The sequence below is a fragment of the Sander lucioperca genome, chromosome 4 (assembly GCF_008315115.2).
Source record: "Sander lucioperca isolate FBNREF2018 chromosome 4, SLUC_FBN_1.2, whole genome shotgun sequence".
Classification (NCBI taxonomy): domain Eukaryota; kingdom Metazoa; phylum Chordata; class Actinopteri; order Perciformes; family Percidae; genus Sander; species Sander lucioperca.
The window spans coordinates 21,930,817-21,952,656 of NC_050176.1; the positions used below are offsets into that span (position 1 = coordinate 21,930,817).

The window sequence follows — 21,840 nt, forward strand, 5'->3', positions numbered from 1 at the left end:
CCCCAAGGACCACATGAGTAGCCCTCAGGCCTGTTCTAAAAATGAAAATTGAATATTGATATCTGTTTCCCACCTTGTTAAGTCATTGTTGATAATTATTGTGAGAAATCATTAACGTAATCAGTGTCTTCACATAGATGAGTATCATTAATCATTAATAATCATGTATAACTAAAGGCAAACTGAGCAAATTAGTTATTTCAGAAGAGCGTATCAAACTGGTAGCCCTTCGTATGACTCAGTAACCATGAAGTAGCTCTCAGTTTCTAAAAGGTTGGTGAGCCCTGGTCTAGACTATTTTGGCATCAAACAACTAATAAAAACCAAACTGATCAGAAACGTTGACACTTGAACTTCAGTGTGATCTAAAGTACCTTAAAATGACAGAAACCATCTCGGGGAGAAAGTTATGTTTGATGTTTCCTTAGATATTTTTGTTTGTTTGTTCCATGTCCCGTAATGCCAGCCACCAGGGGCCGATTAAAAATGTTTCTGGCTTCACACACAGTGAAGGAGTTGATTTATATAGGTGAAACTCGGAAAATTAGAATAATGTGCAAAAGTTAATTTATTCCATAACACCTCAGCAGTGCCACAGGCTGATGGCATCCATGCCACGCCACATTGACGCAGTAATTCATGCAAAAGGGGCCCAAACTAAGTACTGAGTACATATGCATGATTATACTGTTCAGAGGGCCGACATTTCTGTACTTAAAAACGTTTTTTTTATTGATTTCACGTAATATTCTAATTTTCTGAGATTTTGAATTTGGGGTTTTCATAAGCTGTAAGCCATACTCATCAAAATTATAACAAATAAAGGCTTGAAATATCTTGCTTTGCATGTAATGAGTCTAGGGCTGTCCTCGACAAAAGAAATTCTTAGTCGACTAACACTAATATAATTTTGTGGATTAATCGATTAGTTGATGTAATCGACAGAGCTGTGCTCTTTGAGAGGTGGTTCAGACTAGAAAAGCACAATATCAATGTAGTTAATGAACCATCAGTAAAACTGACTTTCTCCACAATTAATCCTGCAAAAGCACCACTTTAAATCGTGTGTTTACCAGAAATGTGCTCATAAGTTTCTTGGAAATGAGTAATTAAGCATGAATAAGCATAAAAAATGACTCGTCAACTAAAGAAATCTTAGTCGACTAAGACCAAAACGACCGATTAGTCGACTAATCGACTAAGAGGTGGCAGCCCTAAATGAGTATAATAATATATTAGTTTCACCTTATAAGTTGAATTACCGAAATAAATGAACTTTTGCACGATATTCTGATTTTCCGAGTTTCACCTGTAGACTTAACCAATGGGCTCTGAGCTGAGAGCCACAGACAGGAAGTCAGACTGTATTAACAGACGGATTAATACATTGTTGGTTTTGGTCCTTTCATGTGATTTGTCGGCAATATCCTACAACCAAACAACCAGCTCAATCAGATGGTTTGTGACAGTGATTTGGTAGATTTTGCTCTTATCCAAGTGCAAATTACACCAGAGGCATCTTCTGGGAAGAAAAGACATGTAAAAACAGAGGAAAGCATGTTGACAAAAGATGAATGCATGAAACTATCAAGTACAATCACGGTTCACAATTATTATCCAAATGGCTAGTGAATGTTCAGATTTTACAACCCACTCAATAGATTACCATTGCATTTTTGGCTGGTTAGTGAAGCAAATCTGTTAGCCACATAGCATATTTTACCAGCGGGGTCAGCCCTGTGTTCCCACAGCCCTATGGTCCCACATTTTTAAGTTTTTTTTTTTTTTTTTTTTTTAATTAGGCCCTATGTTAGGGTTAGGGTTACATTCCATCTGTAGCCCATTGCTACTGGATAATAGGTTGGGTGTAATTGGCTACCAAATTGGGAGAAAGGGGGATAAAATCTGATACTAATGTATGAAAAAGGAAATGTGGGAACATAGGGCCTTATTTTGAAAAAACAAATTGTAGAAATGTGGGAACATATGGCTGTGGGAACACAGGCACGCTCCCTTACCAGCATTAGGCTGGTAGATGGGGCTTATTTTGAACCCTGAGTACAGTGTGTTAAATTCTACTTGTGTGTGTGTGTGTGTTTTTGAATAGGAGCGGAGAGTGGAGAAGAAAGCCAACAAGATGGCGTTCAAGGAAGAAAAAGTCCGCCAGGAGAAGCAGATGTTGAACCTGAGAACAAACGTTCAAGGCCTGAAGCTTTAGCAACAAACTTTAGCCCGCACAGACTTTTTACCCGTTGGTGGCGTGCGTCATCAGCGGACACGCCGCTCTTCACCTCAGTGGAGCCAAACGAACGACGCCAGTCAGACGACTGACGGGGTGCTGAGAGGCTCAGGTTCTCTCAAATCATCACGACATAGTTAATTTAATAAAAGGAGCAAAAACTAACTTTATTTACAGGCCTTGTCATTATGTTGTAGCAGGTTGAAATCCAGGAATACTAAAGGCTTGGTATTGAGTAGGAGTATTAAAAACGTATGAGCCAAAAGTTGGTTTTGCACATCTTTTCCTATTGGTGATCTTGTTTACTCATCCTCTGATCAGATCTTATCTGGTATTTTGAGTAATACGCTTTATTGTTGAAAGTTAGACAAGAAGATCGATACCACTCACATTCAAGTCTTTGTCAGAAAGCATATTTTGTTGGAAAACATTCATATTCCTCATAAAAGGGTATCGTTATATTTGTATCTTAAGATATCCATCGATACCCGGCCATACAAACACTTCTTTATATTTGGAAAGACAAGAAAATATCAATATTGTTTGTCTCTTTATTAAAAAAATTTAAATGCAATTTCTCTGTGAGATTTCATTTGGATCTCATCAAACTGCACCCAACACATTAGAAGTATGAGGAACCTCAAAGTAATGTAAACAAACTCAATGCAAATGTGATGCGAGCAAAAGGAGAAACCCTCCCGCACGTCACCCACACAGCCGGTTCTGCAGGCTTTAATAAAGGAGTGGCACTGTTTGCTAGGCTGAAAGGTATTTATAACACCTACTAACCTGCTGCATACAGGGGAAAGTCCACATTATAGGAGGTGCTCGGTTTAACTTGCAACATTTAAATCAAAACCCTTAAAGGTGCTCTAAGCGATGTTGGGTGATGTCACGTCTTGTTGCTGTTCGAAGTATTTTCAAACAAAATGGAGGCTAGCTCGCCCCTCCCTCCTCCACATCCTGTTCCGTCCCCCTCACTTCCGCATACTAACTCCACCAACCCCCACCCCCAAATCCTTCTTGTCGGCTATTGGCTGGAACTCTGTTTGTTTGTTATGTTTGGTGGTGCAGGTTGGCGCAGTTTGTTTTTGTTGCCGTTTGTGGAGCCTGGGCTGTCTACAGAAACCACGTTTTTTTACAGTGTGTTCAGGGGACAGACAGCTAGCAGATAGTAAGGAGATGTTTGCTGTATGTGACAAAAAAATGTAGCCTAAAAAACACGCGACATCGCTTAGAGCACCTTTAAGTTTGGTCAGAGCGACCAGTGAGAATTTCACTTAAATGACAGAAAAAAAAAAAAAAAAAAATCTTATTTACCTTTTAAGTGGTACTTAAGTTGAATGGAATTCTGTAAGTGGAACTCAAAATGCTAAAAACACAATTACATCTCCAAAACCTTTGCCATGAATGGTTTTCATTAGAACTTCTTTCTACTGAAGAAATAGTCCCTGGGAAAACTGGCAGTGTGTCCTGTGGATTATTTGTGGACATTATTTCTAAAAATAATTGAAAGTGATTCAATTCACCCTCATTTTATTGGAATGTTGTGGCAGAAATCCTAAACCAAACCGTGTGATTTGGTTGAACTCTGTCTTTTTTAAAAATGGACATGGAGCCCCTTCCCTTCATGAATAACAGCTGCACATACAAACCGGTTTTAGCCGATACTAAAAGACAACAAAGAGCTTATACAGTACACCTTTTGATGCGTTCTTCTTTTGGATGTACTTGTTTCCTTGAGATAAAAACCACCCCCTTGGTTGCCTTTTGAAGTAACCGTTCTGCACTGCAGCATCTGATAAAATGCCACAGGAGCTGAGACCGGATGAGGGTTGTGACTGGAAGATCCCCGGTTTGTTTTCCGCCGAGCCAACAGAGTCAAACAGCATCGCAGCGATGAAGAATGTTAAAATGGGTTTAAAAGCAGCTTAGGTTTCATATTGTTGAAAAGCGCCTACTCCAAAAATGTTTCTCTGCATTGTTCAGGCGATGTATGAAATCTTTTTAATCCTCTTTGTGTTGCAGCTCTTTGATTTTAGAGAGATTCTCGGGCTACCTCCAAAAACAGCTAGAAACGCAAACCAACGCTATCCTTCAAAGGACAATTCCGGCGCTAAATGAACCTAGGGGTTAATAACACATGGGTACTAAGTCGACCGTTCTCTGGGACATGTTTTCATGCTAATCGAAGGTGACCAGTTTTAGCTAAAAATGCTAGCTAGCTTATAACGCTAGTCGTCGGGGCAGAGGGTAAAGTAAAAAGAAAGCGCTATTTCTATAGCACTAACACGGCTCAAAATAGCACCACACTTCTACGGTAGCATAATGAGGGTCCCTAAACTGTCTGTACACTTACAAAGTTCTCAATGCTTCTGTTTACATATAGAGACCCCATATAGAGACCCTCATTATGCTACCGTGGAAGTCTGGTGCTATTTTGAGCTTTGTTAGTGGTATAGAAATAGCGATTTCTTTTTACTTTATCCCTGCCCCGACGACTGGCGTTATAAGCTAATTAGTGGTTTGTGCTAAAGCTGGTCACATTCTATTAGCATAAAAACATATCTCAGAGAACAGTCGACTCGGTACACGTGCTATTAACCCCTAGGTTAATTTAGCGCCGGATTTGTCCTTTAACATGTAGGTCAGTGCATTTTCTAACAGTGCAGTCAGGAAGAAAAAAAAAAGTTTGAGCGTCTCTCAGGGGTCTTCTTGGCAAAGGCACAACCTCCCTGAGTGCAATGTTTAGGCTTTATAGTGCATAGTTAGCCCTGAGGTACGAACGTGATGGCTGATCCAGGATGAGTTAAAAGTAACGCTATACAAATTTAAAATCCCAAATCAAGACTGCCTTTCCCTCTCGCTGTAACCCGTGACCATGTCTCCGTCCCCCATGTCCACCTGCAGATTGCGTGGCAGGTTGTGTGGGCAGTCGTAGGGAGACCGTTCATTCTCTTCCATCCCTTCCACATCGATGGAAAGCGTCTCCGTTTTCACCGAGTCCTCTGCGAAGTCTTCGTCTCCCCTGTATCCATCTCCAAGTTCTCCCCCGGAGGAGGAGCAGCAGCTGTCCTCGGTGAGACTGTCCCTGTCCTTGGAGAGACTGTCTCCGTCCTCGGAGCTGACCGACAGGTTCTTGCAGGGTTTGGCAGGGATGACGGTCAACAGACTGTAGTCTGTGCTGGACACAGGATCGTACTCCCCGTCCCAGTGGTTTCTTGCAGCTTCAAAGTCTTCCTGACAAAAGGAAAAGGGGAAAAAGAAAGGTTTTACAACAACAACATAATTACTAATTATTAGGTTGGTTGGTTGGTTGTTGTTTTTTCCCCGATTTGACTCCTTACCAGAGCCGAGGGAAGACTGGGTAGCTTCATCGTCCAGGCTTTTGCTTTGCAGATCAGAAAAATAACCACACTGATTACGACGAAGAGGAGGAACAGCATTATAGCAAACGCTATCGCAGGGAGCTCTGCAATCAAATCAAATAAAAAGAAAAAAAAAAGTCAAGTCAAAATAGTTACTTATTTTGAAGAACAGTTTTTTCAAGTCAGGTGACAATGTGTATGCTGGATTAGTTTGTGTATCTGTAATCATTCTTCCTGGGTTTTAACTCTCAGGTTGAAAGGCAGTGACACACCAACCTGATTTTCGGCAGTCTGGCGAGGTCAGTGACTCGAGTCTGTTCGGTGTTTTCCGTGCCGTTGTCAGTCGGAGGAGACGTCGGCCTTCATTTGGGCCGATTTGACATGGTGAATCGGAAGGCGGGCAGTCGGACTCAGTGACCAATCTGATTGGTGGAGTGCTAACCCGGAAATGACGAGCGAGATGAGCCTGACTAACGGCTCTCAAAATCTGACGAAAATCTTTTAAACTGACCTTTGTTGATCTGAAATGAAGACAGATTCAGCAACTGCACGGCCTATTTCTCTCTTAAAATGTTTTCAGAAACACGTTGCGGTGAACTATTTTAATACAATATGAGATCGTATTCTGAACGAGCCGCCATTATGGTCGCCAGACCCACGACATGCGTTCGTTCAATCAGCTGCCGGTTTTCATTTTTTGGGCGACAATACAAATTAGCGCCGCCTGCTCTTATGGAGACGTATTACGTCTCGCGCACGCGCAGAACGTACGCTCGAGTCGCCGTCGCTTCGGTGTGTTCCGAGGCACTTTTTGGACCAACTCGGGGAGGCAGTCAGTCCGACTGGCTTTTCTGCTGATGGTTGGCCATCGGGTTGGTGTGTCAGAGCCTTAAGAGCATTTCCCACATCTTCTTAACCCTTGTGTTGTCTTCCCATCGACCATGCAACTTTTTGTTTTTCTGGGTCAAAATTTAAAATGAAAACTTCAATGTCTTAGTCATCTTTTTCGACACTTTTGTCGCTTTCCCCCCCCCCCGATGTTTTTGTCACTTTTTTTCTGCGCCTTTTGATATTTTTGTGTTTTTTTCGTCCCACATTTTTAAATTTTTTAACTTTTTTTCAATGTTCTTTTATCAATTTTCTTTTTCAAATGCTATAAAATTTTTATAAAACACCCAAATTCAATGAAATTAGTGAACTTGTCTTTCATTGTACTTGTGAAGAGCGTTGCAGGGAACCATCCACGTTAACTTTTTACAAAAATTTGGTTGAAAGAAAACCCAAATTTCTGATATAGAAACTTTTTGAAAATGGGTCAAATTTAACCCGAGGACAACAGGAGGGTTACATTCATCTTTTTAAGGTATTTGCATAATAACTTCATCAAAATGTTCAGAACAAACTCAGCTTTCCGTATAGTGAGACCCAAATCTGTCCCAGAGTGATGTGTAAAGAGTTAATTGGGCGCCAACGCTGAAACGTTGATGTTCGCTTTTTGAAAGTCCTCAAATCTCTTTTGAAAACAAACCTTAACTTATGATGTGTTCTGACATGAGTCTACCAAAGTCTTTAGGTTCACAAAGTACTGTAATATATGAATAAAAACTTTTAGATGTCTGAAATGAAATTTTCTAATATCGTTTTTTGCCAGTGCGTCTTATTCTCAGAGGGTTAAAGGTGCACTATGAGTTCCTGCATGGTTTCAGCGTGATTTCATTTTTGTCTCAAATCGTAGGCATCTCTCCTTGATCCGCTAGCTGCCTGGTCCCTGAACACACCGTGAAAAAGCCCGGTCTCGGGAGACAACACAGGGGTCATAAACGTCAAACAAACACTAGAGGCACAGGATAGGCACCAAAATACAACAAACCACGTTCCAGCCAATCACCGACAAGATGGTTGGGGGGGGGGGGTTAGTGACAGTTAGGGAAACATGAGGGGAGGGGCGAGCTTGCTCTGTTTTGTTTGGAATTTACTCGGTATGTCAACAGAAGTAACGTCATGCAGGAACTCGTAGTGCACCTTTAAGAGATCCCTCCCTGATATACTTTGTATAATTTTCTGGGTTTTTCTTGCTTTTTTAGTTTTTCAGCGTTGATCCAGAATGAAAATCTGCGGAATTTAACGGACCGTTTTTCTGCTCGGGGTGGAGATGTGTTAATTTTTTGTAATTTCTGAAAATTCTGAGCACAACCTTAAACATCTACAGCAGGAATATTAATCCAGAAACATCAGATAGAAGAAGGAAAAACACTGACAGGGGAACAGTTTACTACACCATAAATACATTTACTTAAACTACATTTTGCTGAAACATACTTTTACTTCAGTAAGGTTTTGGACTTTTTACTTGTACTTGAGTATTTTCAGTGTGGTATTTAGTACTTTTATTTACAGTTTTACAGTACAGTTTTCTGCAGGTTTCACCAAGTCAAATTTAAGACTTTTTAAAGACCATTGTGAATGAAATGTAATACCTTTATCACAGCATCAACTGAGCCCTAGATCCAGTTTTTCAAGCCAAGTATCGTTAAACGTGCACTTCCCCATAGCTGAAGAATAAAATCCGTTTTATGTCTGTGGTACAATCCGAAAGAGCCTCACGCCAATAACACGAAAGCTGATTGGCTGCAATATAAGTTGCATGTTGGTCTCATTTGTAGTCTTAATGCGGCTAAATTACATTTGGACTAATGAAAGAAAGAACTACAACGCCACAGAATAAAGAAAAAAAAGAGCATTAGAGGAAGCGTTGCATGGACGCAGGAAAATAAAGACCTGTTTAAAATTATTTTAGACCTAGAGCACATTACTTCAGTGATTTGATACTTCACCGCTGCCTGTTATGTTTAGGGCTGCACGATATGGGGAAAATATGCGATAACGTTAAATATCGCGATAAAGATATTACTTGCGGTAAATAAACATATTACAATGTACTCAGTTCTGCATTTTTAGTATTCTAATAAAATACAACAAATTGCTTGTTGAATTTAAAACATTTCTAACATTCTTTTATTGAACAAACTGAACATTGAATATAAAAAGCACCACTAAAACAGAAGAGGTTCCATTTTAATGTGCAGTTTTCTACTGATATTTTCTTTTAACTAACCTCTTTAAAAAACCTGCGTCCATCGTGTCTATCGATATGTCGCAGCCTTTCGCGATGCGTTTATGGCGGCCGCTGATATTGCGATGACGATAAAGAAACGATATATTGTGCAGCCCTCGTTATGTTCAGAAAATATTTCACGTGACCGGACTGTACCATGTAATCCTTGTAAACCAGAGACCTCAAACAAAGATGTACTGACCCATTCTCGATGCAGAAAGAAGACAAAGTCTTCCCCGTTAAGACTTACCAGCCGATGGAGTCGATGGAGTGGCACAGATGTGTGTCTTTCTGAACAACACATAGCTACTACGGTCCTCCTTAAACAAGCTTCCTGTCAGGTTGACGCACTTCTCCGCCCCCTCAGGAAACGAGATGTCATGTTTGCAGTTTTTCTGTTTCACCGTGCAAACACCGTCAACATCTCCCTGAAAGTCACAGAACATATACAGCTATAATAACACTGTTCTTGAAGTACTGCATGAATGAATTCATGATTTTTCATGAATGAATTCAGGATAATTCATGTACCACTATTATAAAGTATTACCATCTCACTTTCATATTAGTACAATGGTGAACAAAGCATTTGAACTCCATTGTTTTTTTGGGGTGGAAGCAGAAATGTCTTTCAACAAATCTCTGCTTCTTATTAAAACTGCTTTAATTTCAGAACTAGAGATGTTCCGATACAGATACCAGTATCAGTATCTCCTCCGATACTGCCTAAAATGCTGGTATCGGTATCGGGAAGTACTGGAGTTTATGCACCGATCAGATACCACGTAAGAAAGCCCTAAAGAAAATCTACATTATTGTTTTTCCGTTATAACTGACTGTCAAACTGCAGAATAAAAGAAAGTTCTGGGGCGTTCAATGTTTGTGTTTGTTCATGTTTCACAAAGAGTTTAACCTGAGCCAGACCAACAACAAAGATAGAAATAATATCACATCCATACAGGGATAGTAGAATACAGTTGTTAAAACATAATAAAATATAGGACACACTGGTATCTGATCAGTACTCGGTATCGGCCGATACGCAAGTTCAGGTGTCAGAATCGGTATCAGGAAGCAAAAAATGGTATCAGACCATCTCTATTCAGAACGCTAGCTGGAAGTGTGATATTCTTGACAGTGCACCTGTGGTGCAATTTCCAGAAACAGCATGTTGTGGTATGATGAGACTAAAAGGGAACGCTTAGACAACATCAGATCATTCATAGGTCACAGGTCAGGGGACGAAAACATTCGGCAGTCTCTAATAACCAAACCTGTTCGTGTATACAGTAATTATATTCGTCTCTCTACAGATTCAGGGAATCTAGACAGCTGCATGATGAGGGAATGTTTTGTCTCAGGACTGTCTCCTTTTGGAGGTCGTTGGGCCAGCCACACTTTAGCATACATCCCAGAGAGAGAGAGAGAGATAGGCTGAACTAGGCGTTAGCATCTGGTACTTCCCAGAGAGAGAGAGAGAGATAGGCTGAACTAGGCGTTAGCATCTGGTACTTCCCAGAGAGAGAGAGAGAGATAGGCTGAACTAGGCGTTAGCATCTGGTACTTCCCAGAGAGAGAGAGAGAGATAGGCTGAACTAGGCGTTAGCATCTGGTACTTCCCAGAGAGAGAGATAGGCTGTACTAGGCGTTAGCATCTGGTACTTCCCAGAGAGAGAGATAGGCTGAACTAGGCGTTAGCATGTGTGTTTAGGCACCTGCAATATCTTTGTTTACCTTAAAGGTTCAGCTAAACGTAACGCCGAGTTTAAATATTCCTTCAGGAGGACAGGAACTTCAGAGTTGGGATGGCACTGCACAATAGGCAAGGCAGTTTTATTTGTATAGCACATTTCAGCAACAGGGCAATTCAAAGTGCTTTACATAAAACATTAAAGAGCAGTTAAAAACGATAAAAAAAAGACGCAGTTAAGAGCGATTAAAAAAAATTAAAAACAGATAAGAGATGAGAATAAAATTTACAGTGCAGTATAAGAACAAGCTAACTGAGTCCAACTCGGGCCTCCCAGAGGACTTAGCCGGTTCCAAACTGGGCCAATAACACATCCTGGTTAAACTTCATTCTCTTCTTAATGGTCTCCTCAATTGAGTGTTCATTAAATGCTCTTGTGTAACCCCGATTCTCCACCAGGCGCGTCTTTGCTGCGTTCCGGTTTTGTTCCGTCCTCCGCCATGCGCCAGACCACACCGAGAGCGTCTTAGAAGCGGAGCGTCTTGACTGCCCGACTCACACATTTGATTGTCTCTACAAGTACTTTACAGTCATTCATTAATTCATCAGTCAGTCATTAAGCTAGTATCTACCTTCCGCTCCAGGCACTCATACAATGTAACTCCATGCCTTCCCTTTTCGTTTTTCCACCTCCAAGATTTTGGTAAATTGACTGGATGCTCTCGCTGTTTCACTTCCTGCCAGGCTGTCAGAACGGTTTGCGTGAAAATAGACCTGGTGCGTATCTTTAGCAGAGCGGAGAGCCGCTTCAAGGTCTCCCGAACCTTCCTCGCGTATGTGAAAGGAGTCGTGCTGCTTCAGAGTTTTTACTTAACATACCTGTCCTCCAAAATACAGTGGTTAAACATTATGATATGGTACTTACATAATCTGAAGAGAATTTAAAGATGGTAGCATCCGTCTTGACAGCGTGCTTCAGTTGGCTGTAGTAGTGGAGGGGATTCCTGAAGCTCACTGTGGCGCCCGAATCCTTTTCATACACATCCACGGGAGGGAAGTCTAATTCACCTGGGAGGAGAAACGTCTCTTTATAACTCAAACATCATCGTCTAACTTGAATAGTGGCTTATGTCTGATTTTTTTTTTTTTTACAGGGAAATAAACACATTTTAACATCTACATGTTACTTACATTTTATTTTGACCGTCTTTAAATCATTAAAGGATAATGTTTCGGATGTTACTGGTTCGGACTGGTTGCCTCCCTCTACGGCTGTCACGGTGACGTAATGTAAGTCCATGTAGCGCTTTTCGGACGCCCAGATGTAGTCGCTCAGATTGTACCGATGGTCTGTGGTTTCGTTCTGATAGGGTTTCCTTTAATATGAGCAACAACACAGCAGATCAATCTGTTATTTTACTGAATCTGATCAGCAGCCAAAAACTGCACTCACAAACACAGAGTATCCTTGTCCAGCTGCTGCAACAAATATGCAGAGGCGGAGAAATCACTCTGCACAGAATCATCTGAAAAGTGTTTGATGGTTACTTATTTGTGCTGCGAAACAATCATAGAGTAAGCTTTATTTATCTCTGTATACAATGACAGATTCAAGTAGTTCTGCTGGTGTACAGTTGGACTGGAGTATGTGATATTAGCTGTTCACTGAATATGAAGTGTAAAGCCCTGGCCATTTCTAGCACTTAAGGTAGTTGTTATGCATTGCTCCCGGGTGCAAAATTACGAATCCCACTATTCAATTCAATTGGTTGGGGTTAGGCATTTGACCTCGAGTGGTTAAGGTTAGGAAATCTGATTGGTCAGGTGATAGGACCTGTACAAACCAGGTTACGTTACTTTGCGTAAGCATGGACGCCTGGCCAATTCTAGCTATTGAAGGGCGGGTCTTGGCGTGGCCATAGTGGGAAAATGTATCGCCTCCCGGGTTGTGACCCAGGTGATCTCTGAAGTATCACGACCAGGGATATACCCATGTTAGTCTCGCTTTGCCAGACCATCCACACGCTGCGGAGCGGAGGAGGGTCTGGCTAGTCCACACAGCATTCCGGGATGGGAGAAAAATGTGCTCTGGTTTATTGCCATTTCTTTAAACCAATCACAATCGCCATGGGCGGTGCTAAGTGCCGGACGGAGCCCCTGCAAAATAGTTGTGCAACAGAAAACTCAGATTGGACAGATAGTCTAGCTAGCTGTCTGGATTTACCCTGCAGAGATCTGAGGAGCAGTTAACCATAGTCCTCACAAATCTACCGGGGTTTAAAATTCCAACAAAAAAGAAAGCGGAAGGTTGAACCCTGAACAGACAACCCTGGTAGGTGGTGTAAAAGAGGTAAGTGACTTTATAAATCCAGGGTTATAATAAGAATCCATGCTTTTTGGCGCTGAAATATGTTCAAGTATTAATAAAACAGTTTGAATCTAAATGCATTTTTAAATCATATCACATATCAGATAAATCTTGGATAGAAAATACAGTATGTTGAACAAGTTATTAATCATTTTTAACCACTATTTTTTCAGTAGTGGAATGTAACTAAGTACATTTACTCCAGTACTGTACTTAAGTACAAATGTTGAGGTACTTGTACTTTACTTGAGTCTTTTCTTTTCATGCCACTTTCTACTCCTACGCTACATTTCAGAGAGAAATATTGTACTTTTTACTCCACTACATTCATCTGTTACAGCTTTAGTTACTAGTTACTTTACACATTAAGATTCCTGCACACAAAACACATGTAGTTTATAAAATATGAAACTGGCCAACAATATAACGGCCTACAAGTCACGCTGAGATGATTAGACCATTAAATACACTGTTTGCATCCTTTACACTTTCTAAAATGGGAGGATTCTTCTGCATTGAGTACTTTTACTTGTAATACTTTAACTACATTTTCCTGATGATACTTACATACTTTTACTTAAGTAACATTTTTAATGCAGGACTTTAACTTACTGTAAAATACTTCTTCCACCGCTGACTATTTTCTTTTAGGTTTTTTAACATTAATATGAGTTCCCCCAGTCTGCCTATGGTCCCCCAGTGGCTAGAAATGGTGATAGGTGTAAACCGAGCCCTGGGTATCCTGCTCTGCCTTTGAGAAAATGAAAGCTCAGATGGGCCAATCTGGAATCTTGCTCCTTATGACCTCATAAGGAAACAACATAGGGAACGAAACGGGAGCGGGACGGGATTCTTTCTCTCGGGATTTTGCAGGACAGGATTTTTTTTGGGGGGGCAGTCACGTGATCAGGATGTGACGGGAGTATTTTCGTGGGCTCGGGATGGGATGGGAGCGACAATTGATTCCTGTGTCACCCTCTACTACAGACACAGAAATGGCACATACTAAGGAAAGCTCACTGTGGGACTGGTTCTAGTGGCTGTAATTCTGCACCAAGACTGAATTTAGGGAAAGAGACTTCAGATACAGTATTAGGGGACCACTAAGGTCTATATAAAAGAGACTTCAGATACAGTATTAGGGGACCACTAAGGTCTATATAAAAGAGACTTCAGATACAGTATTAGAGGACCACTAAGGTCTATATATAAAGAGACTTCAGATACAGTATTAGGGGACCACTAAGGTCTATATAAAAGATACTTCAGATACAGTATTAGGGGACCACTAAGGTCTATATAAAAGAGACTTCAGATACAGTATTAGGGGACCACTAAGGTCTATATAAAAGAGACTTCAGATACAGTATTAGGGGACCACTAAGGTCTATATAAAAGAGACTTCAGATACAGTATTAGGGGACCACTAAGGCCTATATAAAAGAGACTTCAGATACAGTATTAGGGGACCACTAAGGTCTATATAAAAGAGACTTCAGATACAGTATTAGAGGACCACTAAGGTCTATATATAAAGAGACTTCAGATACAGTATTAGGGGACCACTAAGGTCTATATAAAAGAGACTTCAGATACAGTATCAGAGGACCACTAAGGTCTATATATAAAGAGACTTCAGATACAGTATTAGGGGACCACTAAGGTCTATATATAAAGAGACTTCAGATACAGTATTAGGGGACCACTAAGGTCTATATAAAAGAGACTTCAGATACAGTATTAGGGGACCACTAAGGTCTATATAAAAGCATCCAAATAGCACCATGTCATGGGCCCTTTAATCAAACTAATTCGAGAATTAGCAAAGTTTTAGCAAAAGTTATATTTTCTCCTATTTGAAGTTCAGGAGAGTTGAGTCTCACCCTTCAGACCCTTCGATCTGTACTATGAATCTGGTTTGTGGTCCATGTTCGCTGTAGTCCCATGTGACCGCGACATGGAGATTCAGGCAGCTCAGCGTCACGTTTGTCGGCGGCGGAACTGCAAGAAAGAAAAAGACAAAAGATCAGTGGCTGATAGGGGTGGGAATCTCTTGGCACCTCACGATTCGATTCCGATTCAGAGGCCAACGATTGGATTCTTAACCGATTATCGATGCAGCTCGATGCAACAATTTTTGTATGTACATTTCCATGGGGGAGTTTGCTACTCAGAGTTTGCTAATCACTTCCTAGACAAAGCTTAGATTTTGACATATATTTGTCACACACAAGTTTTAAGGAAATGTTTAGTCTACTGAGGTTTTTATTGTGTAATCATTCCATGCTTAAGCCTTTAAACATGCTGAAAGTCACCTTCTCTCACGGTAATCTTCCACGTCAGAGGCTCAGTCTGTTTAAAGGTGGAGAATTGGCTTCTTAGAACATGAAACATGAGGTGGTCAGATGTCATGTGATAAAGTAGATGAACAGCCTATGTGTGTTTTGCCTAAGATATACATGTGTATATTTCGACAGTGTAAGTGAAGAAATAGATAGACAACTAAACGGAACGAAAAGTTGTGTCCTGTTCTCTTTATTTATATATTTTATACTGTCCAACCAGTAAAACATGTCCTGTTCTCTTTATTTATATATTTTATACTGTCCAACCAGTAGAACATGTCCTGTTCTGTAGACATGGTCCTTATTTATTTATTCATGTTGGACCAGTCCAATATGACTGTCAGTTGAAATAAACTTTGTGTTGTAGTTGTTATGAGTCTATTTTGAGTTTTACCGTAACTTCTGTATTTTTACATATGTTTAAAAATATCAAAATTAATATCGATATCGCAATATCACATTTTGTCAATATCGTGCAACCCTAATAAAATACATTACACATCCAAGCAAATCAAAGCACATCTGTGCAAGCACGACACTCACACACAGTTACAACACCTACGCTGCTACAGACCAAAGCACGGACAAAAAAACACATATTTTGGTGTAGGCTAGTACATGCTTGGCAAACAGTTCCAGTAACCCTTTTGTACCATCAAACAACAGTGTGTTGACAGGTAGCTGGCAGCGATAGGGTGACACAAGACCAATAACAGGTACATCAAGGTGCCATTGTGGTTGCTCAGCATTCCACCGTTTGGTTTCGCAGCTACTGCCTCGCCGGTTTGTAATCCTCAGACATAGCTGGGAGACAAAGTCTCTTCGTGGGTGTTTAAAAAAACAAGAATAGTGTAGTGTACCTAACAGTTTTAGTCTCATCTTATCCTAATGTTCTCTTTCCTGTTCACTGATCAAGTTCCTGTTGTTCCGTATGACGTTTCGTCTGTCCTGAAACTATTTCACCTAATCAAAAAACTTTGAGTGTATCCTGATTTAATCAAGTCCGTCTGCCTTTATCTAGCTTCAGGCTGTTTACTTCTGTGTAAAATCTACGTCATTGCTACGTGCGTAGGTACGTGAAGACACAAACCTACGCCGGACCCCCCTACACACAAACATACCGGCTCGACGCACACACCAGCGCACAAGTATAAACATCCGGCTATTTACGTAGGCTACGGTGAAAGCTCTGCGTGGAGCCTCCGCAGAGCCATAAAACAGCCTTTAGTGTTGAGTAGGGTTGGATACTGAGTTCAATACTTTTTAGGCACAGACCGAATTGCCTCTACAGTATCGAGTAGAGATAAACTGATTATCGACTCTGGCTGATTATCGAGCCGTTTTTTGGCAGTTTGCAGATTACCTGTATCAGCGGTTTATTTGCCTGATTACTGATTAAAGTTAATGAATTAAAAGTCTACTTTGGCTCGGCTACAGCTCTGTGTCTGTCCCTCTGCTTCAGTTTCTATCACCACTGAGTCTGACTTAATGTCCCGCCCACAACACTATCTGACTCTCTGTTACTGGGGATTATGTTCAAAGTTTGTCATTTATTAAATAGTTGCTTAAAGCATTTAAACTAAATTATTTGTTGGAATTTGTAACATTCCAAAATCGTAAATTTTGACTTAAAGATTTTCATTTTCACTGTAAATGCATATATATAATGCATACACTAATAATCGGTATCGCCCTTAAGAAACCAGTATTGGTTGATCCCTAGTATGGAGTATCGAAAAATGCCTAGCCAATCAATCCCCAATTTCAATACCTAAGGAGTAAATCTCATCAGCATCAGTGAGCCAATAAGCACGCAGCATGCTTCTACCAAGATCTAACAATGCTTGCGATTGGCTGTCTAACGTTATACGTCGTAGAGACACACCAGGAAAAACTCACGCTACACAGAGACAGGGCTCACGTAGTAGGAGCTGGAAAAAAGATAAAGGATTTGTGCCGTAATGTTGTCATTTCTTTTTGTTAAAATGGATTTTATAAAATTGGTATCGAAAAAAGTAGCATTCAGAAACCGGTATCCAAGTCACGGTATTGTTATCGGTACCGGTATTGAAAATGTTTGAACGATACCCAGCCCTAGTGTTGAGAGGAAGCATTTAACCTTTTTTTCAGAGCCCAGGTTGGCTCTAGAGAGATTCACACCTTAACTTATCAAAGCACTTTTAATTTGATGGAGCAGACGGAATTGAGTCTATGCAAATCGACTCAGACAGACTTGTGAGTTGAATGTGCTTCTGAGCTTTTGTTTATTCTGTCGTTTCCCGTAAAACTTGTATAAAACCCTGGCCAGAAACTCATTCAGGTCAGAGAGAATTCTGCAGCTTCTTGTGAACTTCTGTCTCCACTGTGCAGTGAATAAAACTTAATCTGAATCAGCCACAGTCTGGCTAGTCCACACTGCATTCTGTGATGGGATAAAATCCTGCTCTGGTTTATTGGCATTTCTTTAAACCAATCACAATCGTCTTGGGCGGCGCTAAGCACCGGAAAAAAGCTATTTAACAACAAGTAGAACTATTCAGAGGTTATTGGGCCCATCCAGTTTAACAACAAGTAGAACTATTCAGAGGTGATTGGGCCCGTCCAGTTTAACAACAAGTAGAACTATTCAGAGGTTATTGGGCCCGTCCAGTTTAACAACAAGTAGAACTATTCAGAGGTGATTGGGCCCGTCCAGTTTAACAAGTAGAACTATTCAGAGGTGATTGGGCCCGTCCAGTTTAACAAGTAGAACTATTCAGAGGTTATTGGGCCCGTCCAGTTTAACAACAAGTAGAACTATTCAGAGGTTATTGGGCCCGTCCAGTTTAACAAGTAGAACTATTCAGAGGTCATTGGGCCCGTCCAGTTTAACAACAAGTAGAACTATTCAGAGGTTATTGGGCCCGTCCAGTTTAACAAGTAGAACTATTCAGAGGTCATTGGGCCCGTCCAGTTTAACAACAAGTAGAACTATTCAGAGGTTATTGGGCCCGTCCAGTTTCGCTCCACATACTGTTGTGTCGATGCGCCGTAGTTTATTGTCAAAACGTTAGGACAGACCTGCCCCCACTGCTAAAAAAAAATCCTAAAAGAAACACTGCACACATAGGCGTAATTTACAGGGGGGTTACAACCCCTACAATAATCAAATTTTCTTTCCTTACATAAATAAAGACATTTGCACCATAACTTGATGCAGAAAAGGCACAAATTGTTGCAGGAAAATTCACCAGGTTGCAGGAAATGAAGAATTTGACACTCAGAATGTCTAGTTTGCTCTAAAGTGGAGATCTTGCATGCCCTTGCATTCACATGACCTTTGCTTTACGATCCGGCTGATTTACAGCATCACAGTTGTTAAGGTTAAAGTTTAGAAACTCCAGAAACTTAAAAAAATTATTTTGGAAAGTTTTCCGGAATGTGTCACTCATCAGCGTGAAAGACGAGCACTTAGATGTGTTTTTCCTGGCTAAAAAAAAAAAAGCACTGGATGGGGGAAATGTGACCTGAGGTGACCTTTATGAGGAACAGAAACTGTTGCCACTTTAAGACTGTCAACATTTACAGTAGTCACATCTACACAGAAGTCTGACCACCCAGAAACCACACTACACCCAGAGAGAGGAAGGAACATCCAGAAACACTCCTTTTAAAAACCAGGAAATGACTCCTGAATTCTTCTCTAAGGATGTTAAATAAAAGAACATACGCTTCGGTCTGGGTCAGTGGTGTAGTCCACGTGAGTAGACACAGTATACTCACTAAGAAAGCTCCAGGATTTCCATATACCCACTTAAAAATGCCCAATGACATGCAACAACATACCGTACTTTCCATTATAATTTTGATATATTTTGACTTGTCATCTGTGTTTTATTTCTTCGCATATGCTAAATAAAAGGTATTTCCACCATTAATTGGTGCATTAAAGTGTATCCGAATGAAGGAAATGAAGTCTTTGACGCTCAAAATAACCCTGGGGAGGACACCCAGACCCCCCCACTATGATATGCCGCCCATCCCCCAAAGCCAGATTCTGGCCAATATATTTATACAGTACAGTACAGTATACCCACTACAATACATTAGACCACACCACTGGTCTGGGTCCACCCACAAAAAGTTTTAAGCGTCAAACACTTCATTTCTGGCATTCTGGTGAATTTTTCTGTAACTATTTTGTGCCTTCTCAGCATCAATTTATGGCACAAATGTCTTTACGTAAATGGACATTTTTATTATTAATTATTCTCCTGTATTGTTTAGTTATTTTTAAGGTTTATTTGCACAATTTAAAATATACAGAATGACAAAGATAACAAACAAATACAGTGCAGGGAGAGGTAAAAAACCCAGTGGGCTTATTTGAAGCCTCCACCTTAATCATTTTAAAATTTCATAACATCATATCAGAACAATAAACAGAGAAAACCATGAGACAACATAAAATTGATACTGAAATGTGGGAATAAAAGGTATTGAATTCAAAACAGATCAACGTGTGTGTGTGTGTGTGTGTGTGTGTGTGTGTGTGTGTGTGTGTGTGTGTGTGTGTAGTGGTGTAGCCTACGTGATACGCAGGTACACGCAGTATACCCACTAAGAAAGCTTCAGGATTTCCACATACCCACTTAATACAATGACATGTAACATAGATATATTTTGAATTGCCATCTGTGTTTTTCTTCGCATAGGCTAAACAACGGTATCCACTTAAATTGGTGCATTAAGTGTATCAGAATGAAGGAAATGAAGTCTTTGACGCTCAAAATTTCCCTGGGGGAGGACACCCAGACGCCCCACTCTGATATGTCCATTCTGATCCATAGGCTATATTTATATAGTACAGTATACCCGCTAAAAATACATTAGACTACACCACTGTGTGTGTGTGTGTGTGTGTGTGTGTGTGTGTGTGTGTGTGTGTGTGTGTGTGTGTGTATAGGATATTGGTTAATTTATATGTACTATTAACTAACTAACTTGTTCAAAACTTACTTTCCATATTCAAAACATCACACGTATTTCGGGAGTTTTTTTTTTAGGAATCATGTACATCTCAACAACAAATCGGTTATAAAATGAGACTGTTAAAAAAGACACAAGTTATTAAAATAACTTCATTTTTCACGCTCGTGTCGTGTTCTTTCATTTCCAGGATTTTGTCTGCATTGAGTATTTTTACTTTTATACTTTAAAAGTGTACTTATGTAGGCCTATATATTTTTTTTTTTTTACATTTTCCTGATGATACTTACATACTTTAACTTAAGTAACATTTTAAATGCAGGACTTTTACTATAACAGTATTTTTTACAGTGTGGTATTAGTACTTTTCACTTAAGTAAAAAATATGTACTTATATAAAAAAATGTGAGGATTTTTCTTAACTTTAATACTTTTATTTAAATAACATTTTCAATGCAGGGCTTTAACTGTAACAGGTTGGTTTTACAGTGTGGTATTAGTGCTTTTAGTAAAGTAAATCGGAATTCTTCCACATCTTCCACTTACCATAAGCAGTAGCAGCAGCTCGGCTGAGCAGAAGGACCAGCACGGTGGACAGCAGCATGTTTCCAGGGCAGGCCTTACGAAGTGTCCGCCTAACAACCGCTGAACTCCGGCTTCCTCCTCAACACTGACACGCAACAATAAAATGTATAAAAAGCGAACGAGCCTTCTTTAGAAACGCATTAGAAAACCTTTTACGCAACAACGTGAAGTTTCCGTATGACAAGTTCCTGATTTTCTTCCACAGAAATTTGACTCAACTCACACGTCGTCTCCCAGTAAGTGTAGTAAGAGCGGGGATGATTCACCTGCTCAACCGGGAAAAACACACCTTAACTTCACCGGAAACCGTAAGAAGGCGTTGATTGTTTTTGTTTTTTTACAGTAATCTTCATTTTCTTCAAAATAAAGGTTTTTAGAGTCTGCACAAAAGAAGGGTGGAAAAAAATAAATAACTAAATGTGATATGTAATCTCCATTTAGACAGACAGACAGACAAGAAGACAGACAGACATATAGACAGATAGATACATGTAGATAGATAGATAGACATACAGAAAGACAGACAGACATATATATAGATAGATAGATAGATAGATAGATAGATAGATAGATAGATAGACAGAGATACAGTTAAATAGATAGATAGATAGATAGATAGATAGATAGATAGATAGATAGATAGATAGATAGATAGATAGATAGATAGACAGAGATACAGTTAAATAGATAGATAGATAGATAGATAGAGAGACAGATAGATATACATATATATAGATAGATAGATAGATAGACAGACAGACAGACAGACAGACAGACAGACAGACATATAGATAGATAGATAGATAGATAGATAGATAGATAGACAGATAGATAGATAGATAGATAGATAGATAGATAGAGAGGCAGATAGATAGATCGATAGATATATTTGACACTCTATAATATATGGATATATTATGTTGTTTTTATGTGTCTTTTTTTGTAGGCCTGTTACTTGTGCTTTTATTGTGAAGGTCTAATCCTTAAATTTCCGGTTGTGTTTAATGTCTTTTGCACAGGTGAATCAGCTCCCAGTGAAAGCTGGTGTTTGTCGCCACCTACAGTTCAGTTCAGTGCTAAGCGCCGGATGGAGCAATGGTGCCTCTGCAAAATAGCCTCGGGAAGGAACTTGTTTTGGTGGAACGTATGTACGTTCAAAACA

At 40.0% G+C, this 21,840-nt stretch overlaps 2 protein-coding genes across 4 annotated transcripts in view; one reads left to right on the forward strand and one right to left on the reverse strand.

Moving 5' to 3' along the window:
- ltv1 (LTV1 ribosome biogenesis factor) overlaps window positions 1-2,504 on the forward strand; it is a 28,951-nt gene extending 26,447 nt beyond the window's left edge. For both annotated transcript variants that reach the window (XM_031302711.2, XM_031302713.2), the window contains exon 11: window positions 2,108-2,504. In XM_031302711.2, the coding sequence (XP_031158571.1) occupies window positions 2,108-2,218 (111 nt within the window). In that variant the 3' untranslated portion in view covers window positions 2,219-2,504. The remainder of the gene's footprint in view (window positions 1-2,107) is intronic.
- Window positions 2,505-4,711: 2,207 nt separating this feature from the next.
- Window positions 4,712-20,972, reverse strand: ifngr1 (interferon gamma receptor 1). Of its 2 annotated transcripts, XM_031302714.2 has the most exons (7): window positions 20,640-20,972; window positions 14,664-14,781; window positions 11,604-11,788; window positions 11,338-11,480; window positions 8,983-9,150; window positions 5,587-5,712; window positions 4,712-5,479 (listed from the first exon to the last, which is right to left on the reverse strand). In XM_031302714.2, the coding sequence occupies exons 1-7, from the start codon at window positions 20,695-20,697 to the stop codon at window positions 5,084-5,086; spliced, it is 1,194 nt and encodes a 397-aa protein (XP_031158574.1). In that variant the 5' UTR covers window positions 20,698-20,972; the 3' UTR covers window positions 4,712-5,083. The 2 variants fall into 2 exon arrangements, with proteins under 2 accessions (XP_031158574.1, XP_031158575.1); XM_031302715.2 differs by lacking the exons at window positions 5,587-5,712; window positions 8,983-9,150 and having other exon boundaries at window positions 20,640-20,971.
- Window positions 20,973-21,840: the final 868 nt, after the last annotated feature.

Excerpts from the sequence above, each read along its gene's own strand:
- ifngr1 (XM_031302714.2), bottom strand. The coding sequence starts at position 20,697 with ATGCTGCTGTCCACCGTGCTGGTCCTTCTGCTCAGCCGAGCTGCTGCT. Across the intron at positions 14,782-20,639 it reads AGCTGCTGCTACTGCTTATG|TTCCGCCGCCGACAAACGTG; the intron begins GTAAGTGGAAGA and ends TCTTTCTTGCAG. Across the intron at positions 5,480-5,586 it reads CCAGTCTTCCCTCGGCTCTG|GAAGACTTTGAAGCTGCAAG; the intron begins GTAAGGAGTCAA and ends TCCTTTTGTCAG.